A 14,800-nucleotide genomic window follows, 5' to 3' on the forward strand; every position below is an offset into this window, starting at 1 on the left:
TATATATATATATATATATATGTGTGTGTGTATGTATACACCTTATGTATATGGATTGGGGGAAATAATAATTTTTTTTTGGGTTTATTTTCTCGTACTTATTTGGGTCAACCCAAATTTCGGTCTTTCATTTTTTGGGTCTTTTCCTTTGAATTAAATGGGTCAACCCACAATTTTGGTTTTTCATATATGGGTTTCCTTTCTTTGAATTATACGGCTCAACCAAATTTGGGCTTACAACAGATTATTATCAAAACCCACAAACGGAAGATAATGTATAAAAAAATTAAAAACGTATATAATTCCTAATTTTTATTATGTATACAATTTATACCCCATGCCATATTATTTCTAGGTTGTAAACATTAAATCAAAATAATAATAATAAATAAATAAAATTGTCTAAATTCGGATGGTTGTATATTATAAATTAAAATTGCAAATAAATACATCAATTTATTAAAAAAGATGATTAAAAAAATACATGAAGCTATTAACTCCTAAAAAAATGTACAAATTTGCAAATTTTTTCCAAGATTCTATGTTTCGTTAATTCGACAACAGTTTTCGATTATAAATGCTGAAGTTGCACTGTTATCTATTGTTGTAAAACCCTTTCCCCCTTTTGGAACAGCAAACCCCTGAAACTTTAATCCCACCGGTGAGGAAGTATCCGACATTGGTCTCTTGTTCCGCTCGTGACAAATATCCTTGAAAACACTAAGTTTATCAATGGAAAATGGAGCGACAATATATATATATATATATATATATATATCATGTTGAATAAGATGAAATCGTAATTTTGAAATATATTTTTTTAATAATCGGATATCATGAATCTAACTTCTATATTAATTTTGGCGAAAGACATAGCTCAATCTTTTTCTATATTTTGAGATTCAAACTCGGAATAGGATAAACGCTTTCCGTTCCCGTTTCAACGGTTGAGTTATCCAAGTTGGATAACATTGAAATACATCTTATTTCGTGATGAGACTTCTTATGAACAAAATAACAATAAATGATAAAACTTTCTATAAATCGCAAACCAATTCAATCACATAATAAAATGGGAATAGTCGAATAAATCAAAAGTTTTCTTTTTTAGATTATTCACGACAAAAACTAAAACAAATTCACAATCTTTGTTCATGAGAAATTGGAACAGATCAACCGTTTTCGATTACTTCAAGTTCAAACTATCTATTTGGACACTGGACTCGTTTTGAATTTTTGTCCAAATACATTCTTATAAATTATATATCTTTTTCTATAGAAAAAATTATGATAATTATCTATCTCAAAATAATTTTTTTAATCTCAAATTATTTGAATAATTCTTTATATAAAAATAAATTATCCTTTTTTAAAACTTGAAAAAGTTCAATGTATTAAATATATAAATTATTTATTTATGTTATGATTTTAATTGCGTTAGTTGATGGGGGTATATTGGTTAAAAATTTAAAACTATAGATATTATTTGGTTAAAAATTCTGAAATACAGGGTTTATTGTTAAATAAAACAGTAAATATAAGGTTATTTTGTCTACTCCACCTTATTTTTATTTTTTTTTCTTTTTTTTTCTTCAAAATCGTGTTTCACACCGAATTAGGTTTTTTTTGTTGTATTCAACTCGGTGTTTTCCCATTCCGAAAACATTACCATAAACGACGAAAAACTCATGGTTTGGAGTTTAAACATTATTAGTATGATATTTTTTTTTTAAATTTTTATTATAAAAATATAATATATTTTTTTATAAAAAAACTACTCTAAACTAGGTGGTTATTTCGCTTATTAATCGAATAACCGAATCGAATCGAAACGAATAAGATATAACTGAATCCGACATTAAAACTGAACGGATATGATTTTTTTAAACCCGAAGAAACCGAACCGAATAAAAAATAACCCGAAAAACCGATATTTTTTTTGAAAAAAATAAATTTTTTACCGAAACCGAACTAAAAAATAACCGAACCGAACCGAACCAAAGTTTATATAAAAATCGAATGAGTATAGTTTTTCTATAACCAAAATAATCGAATCCAAATATAACCGAACCGAACCTAAATCAAAAACCGAAATGACTACCCTTACTCTAAACTATGAGTTTCTTCGTGTTAATGTGGTAATGTATTTTGGAATAACGGTAAGCAAGGAATGGGAAGTCACTGGGTTAAATACAGCGAAACCCTAATTCTGTGTGAAATAGGATTTGAAAAAAAAAGAAACAAAAATAGAAATAACACATGGTCGTCAAAATTCCAACGACGATATTTATCTATATACACATACATATGCATTTATAAATAATAACTTTAATTCGAACGACGATATTCTAACGGAATATTAGAATTTGATTTTTTTTTTTGGTAATCAAGTATTATAAACCTAAATATAGTCTAATATTAGGAATAAGAGTTAACCATATAATTTAGAATATACGTTTTCTTTCTAAACTTGAGATTCGAATTCGTGACGGAACATAACTTTACATCCAATTTCACCGATTAAAATATCCAAATTTAGAGAATTCGACTATTTTTTAGTATATATGTATTCATATATAACATGAATCATGATTTGAGGCGATTTAGGTCGATCTAAATATACGTGAAAATAGATCACAACCAATAGGATCTAAAACGGACTGACTTGATCTGATCCGAATCTATTTAGACCGAACTATTTAGATTAAATTAAAAATAACAATAATTAATAAAATTATTAAATAATTGAAATAAAATTAAATTTTTTTAAAATCACGATACATATATACCTATAAATATACATACACGTATATATATATATATATATATATTTATGTATCTATATATATGTGTATCTATGTATATGTATACATATGTATTGTCATTTTCAATTTTATTTTTATTATTTTTCATTATTAATTATTTTTATGTGTTTTATCATTTTAATTTAATAGATATTACGGCTAACGTGGTGGATACCAATTTTTCGTTGGTCAAATTGTTACGATTTTGAATACGTTATTTGGTGGATATATATTGGTTAAATTTTATAAAATATAGAAATTATTTTGTTAAATTTTTTGAAAGTATAAGATTTATTTGATAAATAAAAATAAATATATGGTTATTTTGATCTTATAAAAATAAATATTTAAACTTTATAAAATATGGTAAATAAATATTAAAATTTTATTTTGATTGTTAAAATATTTTAAATATTAAATATTTCAAATGAATACCTTAACTAAAAAAATTGATGAAAATCCGTAATCTTGGATAATTATAAATTAGATATTATTTTTCAATATAAAAACGGATTAAAATTAAAATAATTAAATAATAATTTAGAATATTTTAATATTTAAATTATCGATAATATCTAACATATTTTATAAAATTTAGATAATTATTGAAATTTGCCTTTTTATTTTGTTTCCTTTTTTCTTTCAAATCTTATTCTATACGGGATTAGGGTTTTCTTCCATTTAAATGGGCGCCTTGCTGTTCGTTATTTACTTTACACCATTAGCAAATTAGCAAACGCCACTCCACTCCAGACAGCATTACCGCTTTCGTTCTCCGACGATCCCTTCCGCCTTCCGGTCTCCCGTTGCAGAGTCCTCTCCCTCCTACATTGCTGTCGTGTTCTAATTTCGGAAGCCTGAGATTGTTCCCGTCTCTTCCTCATCCAATCGGATTGGTTCGGGGTTCCTTCAATCTTTAGGGTTTCTTCGAATTACTGCGCCGGGTTCTCGAGTTTCTGAAGATGGTTGAGACAGAGAGATCATTGGTCGAAGATCAAGAGATTGCCACCAAGTCTCCGTGGAAGACGACGACTCCTCCGGTGGAAAGTGTCGACGCTCCGGTTATGGGAGCTGAGTCGTGGCCCGCACTCGCCGACGCGCAACAGCCTCGGCCGAGGAATTCTCCGGCTCCGGAGATGGCGGGTGCCAATAGGGTTCCGGTTTCTAATCAGGTTTGACAGCCATTAATTAGGCCCGTTTTGATCCTTATTGCCCATCACGTTTGGTTTCTGCTGCTTTGGTGGTTTTCTGAGAATGCTGGTTATGGAGTTTATCGTGTTTAGGACTGAAGTTGTTTATCGATTAGTTTCTTGATTGGTTTGGTTCAAGATTCTCTATTGTTTGGTCTTAAATTCTGATCAAATGTTCTACTGGCTGTGTTCATTCCGTTGATGTCTGTACAATCTTTGGAAGAATGACAACTAAATGCTACCAATTGATAGTTTCCTTCATAGTTATGTTTCTTTACTGCTCTCTGGTTTTCCGCCTATTCTGGATTAAAGAGCATCGCATATTCTGGAGTTAATTTTCTTATGGCTGACAAAGAATTTTCTTGTTGTTTTCGGATGATATAGCTTGCTGCTGCACCGACAAAATCACAGGCTGGGGGTAACAATAATCATGCTCACAAGAACCCATTCAACCGCCCATCAAAACCATTCTCTAGGCGCAATCCAAATGCTCCTGTTCATATTCCTCCTTATTCAGTACACCCCCCACCTTTTATCCCACCAGGCATGCCACCTGCTCATCCGGCTATGGTTCATCCACCGCATGCTCCTGTCCCAGATTACTTTTATGGTCCTTGTCCTCGATACCCGATTCCCGGAGCTCCTTTTCCAAAACCTGGAAACCAGAAACAAGGGCATCCTTCCCCACTTGCACCTGTTCTTCCAGTGCCTCAAGGAGGGCCCCGACAGCCGTGGCAACACCCAAGGGCTTTTGACCCAAGAAACATGCCACCAAACCCTGTACCGGGGAATTTTATGAGACCTCCTCCATTTATGTCTTCAGGACCTGGACATATGGGTGGTCCAGGCTTTCCTCTCGGTAATGCATCAAGCCTTTTTGTCTTGGTGCTTTAGGAAAAGGGTTGCAAATAGTTTTCGAAATGTGTTTTGCTCTTAAATATAATTGCTGTTAGGACAGAGGATGCCTGTTCCGTGATTGCTGTTGATAGTTGTTTCTTTGTTCGGAAATAGGGCCTGACTGCTATATGCCTATCGCACCTCCTGGAGCTATTGGAGATCCTTATCTTCCGCACTTTGCTCCATATCCCATAAACTATGGTCCATCAGTATTGTCTCCAGAAAAGCTAGAGTTACGCAGTAGGATAATCAAGCAAGTAGAGTATTATTTCAGGCAAGTTCTGCTTTTTTCCTCTGTATATGATTTTTTTTTTCTGTCCTTTAAATTATCTTCCTTTCTCCCTTCATTGTCAGCAGCCTTTTCTATTTTTGTGGAGAATTTCCATATTTCGTCTTTGCTGGCCGTAGTGTAGTATCTAATGCCCCTTATCTTTCTATTTTTCTTTCAGTGATGAAAATCTTCAGCGTGATCGATACCTGATTGCCCTGATGGATGACTATGGCTGGGTCCTTGCAAGCAAAGTTGCCGAATTCAGAAGGGTATATAGTTTGTCATAATTTCCAACCCGGACCAGCTTTTATTGGCATCGGCTGGCTACTTTGGCATTGGTATTCTACCTTATGTACTTATTTGTTTTCTCTGAATTCCACAGATTAAGGCGATGACTACGGACATACAATTTATTCTCTATGCATTGCGGTTCTCAAGCTCCGTAGAAGTCCAGGTCAGGCTACCATAAGCAGACCTTGTTTCTTTTTATGATATCCACTTATCCAGTTACTTTACTGCCCTTTTTATATGTTCTAGGCTATGATGAAGTCTTCACTTTTCTGAATGGAACTTATTAGTATTATACATTGGGAACGTTTTGAATTTGTTTATTTAAATATAGAAATCCATTTCTTCTCATCTTGCTGTTTGTAAAAGTTATCTGTAATGTAACTGGAATGCAGAAGTTATATGTTTCTATATCTTCCATGTGACTTAAGGGAAAGCTTTATTTGTTTAATGACTTAATAGTTTTATTTCATTGCTTTTCCATTTACTAATTCTGAGTTCCTGTTACAGGGTGACAAGATGCGGAGACGTGACCATTGGTCTAAATGGATTCCTGAAAGGCCAACCTCAGAGGAGAAAGTTCCCTCAAAAAATGACCTTTTAGAAAATTCCATAAAGGCGATTTCACTCAAGAGCTCTGTAGAGGTAGATTTTCTGTTTTATTTGAAATATGTTTTGATATGAAAAATGAAATCTCAGAAATGCCCTAATCAAGTTTCAGAGTTATGGATCCAACTATAATTTTCCTTCTATGCTATGAATTGCAGGGATCTGAGCCCTCAAGAATCAATTGTGATGAAACTGAAAAACTGGAATCGCCTATCGACAAACAGAAAAGGGTGGATGACTTGTCAAGTGAATTTTCAAACACATTTATGCTCGACGAAGAACTGGAGCTAGAGCAGAAAAGCCCGGGAAAGATTGGACTTTCCATATCTGGAAGGTAGCATATGCCGCCGCTATTTTTCCCTCTGTTTTAGCCATTGAACCTTGTTTCTTATTTGTCTTCTTTCTTTCTGTCTTATTGAGAACCAGAAACCGCAAACAATTAATAGCATGATTTGGGTTTCTTTGTGTATTCTGCTGTAGGATCGAGGAGGAAGATGATGAGATAGTTGTTGATGATCAGGATGTTCAGAAACTTGTAATTGTCACCCAAGTATGACCATGATGACTCTTTTATTGTTCATTGAACATTGTGATCATAGAATTATATATTCATGCTCCTGTGTAATGCTAAACAGAATAGCGGTAAAGGTGATGGAGTTAGAACTGGTGTGACGAAATCAAAAGCCATCTCAAAGGAGCTTGCATCTGCAATAAATGAAGGTCTCCACTTCTTTGAGCAGGTTAGGGACTTCTCTATTGCCAGACTGTGATGACTTTAACCTTTCAGTTCAGTCCTAATGTGTCAATGATGAAACAGGAGCTGAAAAAGAAGAAATCTAGCTATAAAAGGAACATCTCCAATCCAGAGAGTAGAGATGTCAAAGTGAAGTCTGAAGCTACTGGAGGAGGATTCAACAAAGCAAGCGAATGTTCTTCAGCAAATGATGGAGGTGAAGACAATGGTGTCACTAATTCTTCTCGGAGGAAGCAAAACAAGGGAGCACACAAACACCATGTGTGTCAGAGGTTCTTCTCGAGCAACTACAGGAACCGAGGAGCCAATCACCAAACTCATGGAAATATCTCAGAAAGCCCTCCTAGTAGCTCTGTTGGATATTTCTTTGGTTCTACACCACCTGACAGCCATGGGTCAGTTCCTCTATTTCATTGTTCATTCATTTGCTTCCGCTTAGTGTTTTTTTTTTTCCAGTATTGTCTTGTTTGTATTGATTGAGATATTTTTATATTTTACAGGCACAGGCCTTCAAAATTGAGTGTATCCCCTCAGTGTCCTCTCGCTGGAAGCAGTCCGCCTGTGGGCTCATTGCCAAAATCATTTCCACCGTTTCAGCACCCAAGCCACCAACTGCTGGAAGAAAACGGATTTAAACATCAGAAGTGAGTTTATGGGTTCTCTTGTTAAAACAAAAGTCTTGTCTTTTTGGCTCTTTATGAATATTTGTTTTGCGAGGAACCTGAATCTGATTCCGAGGATAGGATTGAACTGAGTCTCGGGGTCTTTTTGTAATGCTACCCATATAGGTACTTGAAGTATCGCAAGCGTTGCTTAAATGAAAGAAGGAAGCTGGGGATTGGATGTAGTGAGGTGACTTACTTTTACCCCATGTCTCTCTTTTTATTCCAAGATTTTATTTCAACATTTACATGCTCTGAGTTCTGGGTGTTACCAATTGCAGGAAATGAATACCCTATACAGATTTTGGACATATTTCCTCAGAGATTTGTTCAATCCTACGATATATGAGGATTTCCGGAAGTTTGCCCTCGAGGACGCAGAGGCTCATTACAATTATGGATTGGAGTGTCTCTTTAGATTTTATAGGTAAAAATACATATGCTCTTCCCTTGATTTGCTTTTGCTTTCTTCTTTATATTATCATACAGTTTTCGTGTGGCGACTTCCTAGCGGGAAACCAAACACATACCAATATTCGCTTCTGCTTCCTGTTTTTCAGTTATGGTCTGGAGAAACAATTCCAGGAGGACATTTACAAGGACTTTGAGCAGCTAACCCTCGAGTTCTACCATAAAGGAAACCTATACGGCTTGGAGAAATATTGGTAACAACAGCTCTACTTGTCCATGTCTTTTGAAACGAATGGATTCATTCAGGATTTAGTTTCATATTGGTCGGTGGGTTGTTGGTAACGGCATGAGTTCTTTCATCTTTTGCCAGGGCATTCCACCATTACCGGGGTGACAAAGAACCGTCATTGCAGAAGCACCCCGACCTCGAGAAGCTACTCAACGAAGAATTCCGCAGCTTAGACGATTTCCGAGCCAGGGAATCCACCACCAGACATTAGAAGACCGAAGCCAAAAAAGAAGAAGAAGAAGAAAGGAAGGTGTTACTACAGAACAGACTAGTCACTTTTTTGTTTTACTTCCTTTTTGTGGTGGGAGAAGGGAAGCCAAGATTTGCCCCCTCTTGTTTTCAGTGTCTTTTGGGCAAAGAAAAAAGTCTTTAGATCTTTTTTGCCTGAAGATTTTTTTTGTAAATTGGTTCTTTCTGGGATGTCTGGTCCTTTTTCCGGCAAAGAGTTTTGCCCGATCTCCTCGGTTGTCACTTTCATTTGTACATATACTGAATAGAGCCAGCCCCCTCTTATCCCTATTATTATTATTCTTTTTTTTTGGAAAAAAAAGGGGGGAAAGGAGAGATTTTAGTGGTTTTGTAGGAAAAGTAAGAGATGTTTACTTGAGATTTTTATTTTTAATTTAGTTTATTTTTTTTTCTTTTTGTAATTCATGTTCTTCTATTATGCCCTTTTACCCTATTCTTTGATTTATTGTTATCTTTTATATTAGCTGTATGTGTGACCGAATTTGAGCTTTCTTTATTATGTCGCAGACAATATGAAATTAAATTATCATTTTTAATAACTTAGCATTATTACCCTTTAAAAGAAAAATCTTATAAAAATAGGTAAAATTGTAAAAATTTCTAAATGAATAAATTAGATTTTTATATAAAAACATCAAGTATCCAAATATTGTTAGGTTTTTTAATCAAAATAATAATACATTGAACAAATTTCCTCTAAACACGGTACAACAAACCTTGGCATCACTTATCACACATCCTAAACCAATAAACTAAACCGACTCGGTTATACAACACGGTGTAATAAACCATCACTGATCACACAACATGGAAACCAAACCAACGGAAACTAATAACGAAACCAAACGCCGTTAAGACAACAGCCGTAACTTAACGGTTCCGGTTCATGAACATTTTCCCGGTCAGACCGCAACCGAGCGCCTCTGGTGGAACCTTACCGAGCCGGTTAACTCCTTCTGCGAAAACCACTCCCATGCCCATATGCAAATGCGGTTCGATGTGGCAATGAAAGAACCATACCCCTGGATTGTCCGTTACGTATCTTAACGCCGTCCATCCGTACGGATACAAAACCGCCGTGTTCCTTAACGGGGGATTCTTCAGATTAAACGCCATTTCGTCCACTCCTGGACGGAATTTACCTTCTCCAAACCCTAAAATCCAGAAGTCGTGGCCGTGCAAATGCCATGGATGGATCTCGCTCACATTCGGATTCAACGCGTTCGCGTTCTGTAGAATCACGTCGACGGTGATGTTCATCGGAAAAGTGTAGATCCCGTTGCCGGGCATCGTGTTCGGATTCGCCGGCGGTTTGGTAATGTCGTAATCCGCCGGGAAATTCTTCGGCGGCGATTTCGGATCGAACGCGCCTTTCAATCCGTGCTTGATGGAACCCAGATATGGCGTCACCGGTACTGATAACGACACGTTGTTGATTGCCCACTTCGTGAATCCGTCGATCTGATTCTGCGTATTGAGCAGAATCAATCGGCGATCAGATTTCTTCGGCGGAGGCGGAGTTCCCATGGCTGAGAGGATCTTCTTCGAGAAGCTTTTGCTCCTGTCGTAGTCGTTCCACCGTGGAGTCTCCGGCGGCGGAGACGATGGGAGATCGGCGGCAGGGACATTTCTGTAATTTAAGAGCGTCAACGCCGGAGGAGTGTTGGGTTTGCGGCCGCGAACGCCGACGGAGATCCAGTAGTTACGGGAAGGGTCTTGGTTGGTGGTGAGGAGGACGGAGTAGCTCTCGCCGATGTCTCTTAGTAATGGATACGATACTCTAGAAAACAGCTAATTTTTGGACAAATATCATAAATTGTGAAACAATTGAGAAAGAAAGATGGCACAGGTAACCAGTGTACAAACCTGTCCAGACGGCAAAGTCTGTTTAACTCCTGCGCAACACAGTCACGGAGTGGAAGCACAACAGGTACCTTCCATCTCGCATCAACATGCTGTATATCTGCTGATAGTGAATAACCCCGTCCCTGTCTCAAGTATAAGACAATTAAGCTCCCAACTCCCAAGTTCAGTTAAACAATCGTGGTCAAGACAAAATAAACGTCGAGGTCGTCAGCGGCGAAGGGCGTGACGTAGTTGCCGTCGGCTTCGACGACGACGAGCTTGTGTCCCTGCACGTGTGAAAATTAATTAAACACACGTGTGATTTAAAGATCCCATAAATTAATGATGAATGGGCCATTGGGCCTTTTCTATGTGTCGCTATTGGGCCGTAACATTTGGACATTCGGCCCAAGTTAAATGAAGAAAGGGAATCTTAACGAACATGATCCCACAATAATAGCTTGCGTGTGCTTCTTGCTCATAAAATATTAAAATCACAACAAAAAAAAACAAATTTTTTTTTTTAAATTTCTTGTGAATACCAACATTTGAAGATAATACTATTTAGCTACAAAATATTAAACGATAACTATCGATATTATGTGTACTTTTAAAATAATTAATTATAACATTTAATCGAATTTGATATACTTTATATTCAATAAGGTTATATAATTGATAAAATAATAAATATAAAGAATAAAATATCTATATTTAATTTAATTTAATGTACCTGAACGGCCAGGTTGAGGGAAGCGAGTGCGGTGGTGCTAGCGATTCGGATCCGGTAAGTTTTATTAGGTTCCACGTGTAAAATCTGAGGAGCGCACTGATCACCCTTTTCAAACGTGCACCGATTCATTTGTTCCTTGCTAGAATGCGCCGCCAATGAACAATTGAATTGTCCTCTTCCATTTATGAGTATACTCTTCATAATTTATTTATAAAAAGAGAAGGAAAACCCACAAATTATTGGAGAGAAAGGAGTAATTGCATATTTTTTTTACGTTATAAATTTCAAAAAAAAAAAAAATGTAAGGTGGCTGATATAATAACAGACAGTGGTATATAACGATATTCATGAAATAGTAACTCAAATGTAATCCATGTGTATATAAATAATATTTTCATGGAATTCGAGAAAAATAATCGGTCTATACAAAAAAATTAGTAGTGTAAATTTATTTGAAACTAAAATTATATCATGTTTTTTTTATAAAGAAATTATATCATGTAAATGGTGAGCAATATATGTTTATAGTTTTCGTGTTTTGGAATAGATTTAGACAAGTGACGACAAAAAACTTTATATTTAAATGAATTTTTTTTTATAAGTTGATATAAAAATTTGATGTAAATTTTTCAAATAAAAATATTTAGAAATATATATAAACAGGAATTAAAAGAAACAATAATAATTGACCTGTGGTTCGCCGATCCAACGGAGAGGGTTAGAGGAGAGGCCGAGTTCTTGGGAGTGAATGCTTTGGTGCCACCAGTCGCTCAGTAACAGATTGAACTCTCCGTCGTATCGCAGCGGCTCCCTCTCTCCTTCTGCCACGTCGACAATTATCGACCCGTACAGCCCGGCCGATCTCTGCATCCCGTAGTGTCCATGGTAGAAATATGTTCCCGCCTGCACCGTATCATTTTTCCCCATCCCCTCAAAACGACATCGTTTCTCTGATTTTTTTTTTAACGTAAGATTAAAAATGTTATAAATGGGGTTGGACCTTGTCGACGGTGAATTTGTAAGTGAATGTTTCGCCGGGGGAAATGGCGCATTGGGTCACACCTGCTGCCCCATCTGCCCATGGTGTTCCATACTATATATATATATATATAATAATAATTCATATTAATAACTAGAGATGGATTGAATATCTATTGTTTATTTATATCGAAATTAAAAAATATAGACAGTTTTCACAATTAACACACATTTTAATTTCTAGTAATCACAAAAATGAACTCATACTACTAATAATAATAGTGTATGAAATAATAGATATATATATATATATATATATATATATATATATATATATGAATCTGAATATTGAATATTACTTGAATTCGAATTCAAAGTTTGGGTATCCTTCATTTACAAAAGAAAAAGGTTTGGGTATCCTTAAGAATACTTAGATAATAATAAATAAGTAATATAAAGCTTATTTTTTAACATAAATTTCTTTGTTACCCTAAAATAAAAAATATTGTATAAATCTTAATGAAAATTGTAATTAAACATATAACTATAAATATTTTTGTAACGGATAACAACGATACTTTTGTAAGAAATTCAGTTATTTATTGATATCCGAGTATTAAAAAATATATAAATCTGAACTCAACTATACAAACAATATATATATATTAATTATCCGAATCCAAATTTTATTTACTGAAATACCGATTTATACGATAAATTCGAGTCGAATTTGGAATTCCGGATAATTTTGCGCACCCCAATGACCGTACTATTTTTTCTTCTGAAATTATTGCCAGAAAGAAGATTCAAAAACCATAATTGAAACCAGCGTCCTTCCAAAGGAATATTCTTGAGAAGATGACACGAAAGTGGGAACGTATAAATAAATAAATAAATAGTATATATATATATATTCTATTTATATATAAATGAATAATAGGATTAATTATATTTTCTTCCATTTACTGGTTATATGAAAAGCATCCAATGGAAAAAACAAAAACAAAAAAACAAAAGCTCCACGTTCATGAGAGAGATTGCATGGCTTTACCCAACCCTCCATTTTCATGTGATTTGAGCCATTTTGTTGATTGGATCCATCCCTTTTTTCTCCAATAAAATCAAACTTATCTTTAAATTTTAATTGAAAACGCTAAAAAAAATATCTATACACGTTCGGGAAAAAAAAAGATTTAAAAAAAATTAAAAAAATCTGCTAACATTTTAAGAACGATGAATCACTTAAATTTAGTTTTAACATTTCCAGATCTATAAACTCTTTTTAATAGTTACTTAAATAGTTTCTAGTGACTACTAAAATACATTATAATAAAATTCATTGTAATGTTATTCCACTTATTAAAGATCTCTATTTCATATCATATCATATTTTTAGAAATTGATGTGTAAATCAACTAATATTATTTAAGAAAAAGTGAACATGTAGTCCACAACATATATATTTTTTCAAACAAAAAAAAAACATATATTTTACCGAGATAAGTAACAAATAAGATATATAAATATAATAACAAAAAAAATATTAGGATATATAATAACGAAAAAGGGAACATATATATAGTCTACATCTTTCATATCATATTGTTAGATATATGAATAGAATAACAACAAAAAAAAACATATATGAAATATGTAAATATTATTATTTGAGATTGTAAATTAATAATAATAATAATAATAATCTACCTGTCGAATGCCATGCCAGTGAATGACAACACCTTCGGTGGTGAGTTTATTAGTAAGATGGACGACGACGATATCGCCGGCGTTTGTACGGATGGTGGGCCCCGGAAACTCGCCGTTGATGGCCATGACGGTGCCTTCTTTGCAATCCGGCCGCCAAAATTTGTAACCAACCTCCCAATTATACTCTTTGACGGCGGCGGAAGCCACTCCGGCCACCACCGTCAACCACCACATCACCATCATCATCATGACTTCCTTCTCTCTCTCTCTCTGTATATATTTTAAATTATTATTATTATGTGGTTGATTTTTTGGATGTGAATACGATGGAGATGATGTGCTCTTACTTGGTGTAGGCAATGATATTAATCTACTTATGTGTGTGTGTATATATAGTGTGGGAGATTTGGGGGGGGGGTATATTTTGGTTCACATGTGCATGCATTGATATCATCAAGATTTTTGTTTTAATAATTGATACGGATGTGTGTTTGTGTTTGTAGGACTTCCTTAGATTCAATTGCCACATGTATGTATGTATGTATGTATGTATGTATGTATGTATGTATGTATGTATGTATGTATGTATGTATGTATGTATGTATGTATGTATGTATGTATGTATGTATGTATGTATGTATGTATGTATGTATGTATGTATGTATGTATGTATGTATGTATGTATGTATGTATGTATGTATGTATGTATGTATGTATGTATGTATGTATGTATGTATGTATGTATGTATGTATGTATGTATGTATGTATGTATGTATGTATGTATGTATGTATGTATGTATGTATGTATGTATGTATGTATGTATGTATGTATGTATTCTATATTTTTTTACGATGATTTAACTAATTTCATATAGTAAATGGGTTGTATTTTGTTTTTGTTGGACATTAATTATAAAATTGTTTGTAAATGGATGAATATAAACTATATTATATACACACAGATCCAGCTAATGTTATTCTAATGCATTGGATTCGTCACCAAATGGATCTTTTAGAATCTACTATTCCTACATTTCTTCCTCTCCTCTAACGTTTTCTTTTTTTTTTATTTGGTTTATATTTTCAAGTGTTGGACTTCACGTATTTTGAAT

At 34.3% G+C, this 14,800-nt stretch overlaps 2 protein-coding genes across 2 annotated transcripts; one reads left to right on the top strand and one right to left on the bottom strand.

Annotated features, from left to right (window-relative positions):
• The first annotated feature begins 3,511 nt into the window (after positions 1–3,511).
• On the top strand, positions 3,512–8,816 carry LOC104810960 (la-related protein 1A). Its single transcript, XM_010537456.2, has 15 exons — positions 3,512–3,976; positions 4,379–4,853; positions 5,006–5,165; positions 5,341–5,431; positions 5,545–5,616; positions 5,961–6,095; positions 6,218–6,393; positions 6,540–6,609; positions 6,695–6,799; positions 6,877–7,208; positions 7,314–7,457; positions 7,602–7,665; positions 7,757–7,902; positions 8,036–8,140; positions 8,257–8,816. Exons 1-15 carry the CDS (start codon positions 3,767–3,769, stop codon positions 8,384–8,386), a joined length of 2,415 nt encoding a protein of 804 aa, XP_010535758.1. The 5' UTR covers positions 3,512–3,766; the 3' UTR covers positions 8,387–8,816.
• A 247-nt stretch (positions 8,817–9,063) lies between these two features.
• Positions 9,064–14,053, bottom strand: LOC104810962 (L-ascorbate oxidase-like). Its single transcript, XM_010537458.1, has 6 exons — positions 13,688–14,053; positions 12,003–12,095; positions 11,693–11,905; positions 11,003–11,197; positions 10,481–10,556; positions 9,064–10,178 (listed from the first exon to the last, which is right to left on the bottom strand). Exons 1-6 carry the CDS (start codon positions 13,934–13,936, stop codon positions 9,295–9,297), a joined length of 1,710 nt encoding a protein of 569 aa, XP_010535760.1. The 5' UTR covers positions 13,937–14,053; the 3' UTR covers positions 9,064–9,294.
• Between the last annotated feature and the right edge of the window lie 747 nt (positions 14,054–14,800).

This window comes from Tarenaya hassleriana, unplaced genomic scaffold (genome assembly GCF_000463585.1).
Source record: "Tarenaya hassleriana unplaced genomic scaffold, ASM46358v1 Cleome19, whole genome shotgun sequence".
In the NCBI taxonomy this organism is placed as follows: domain Eukaryota; kingdom Viridiplantae; phylum Streptophyta; class Magnoliopsida; order Brassicales; family Cleomaceae; genus Tarenaya; species Tarenaya hassleriana.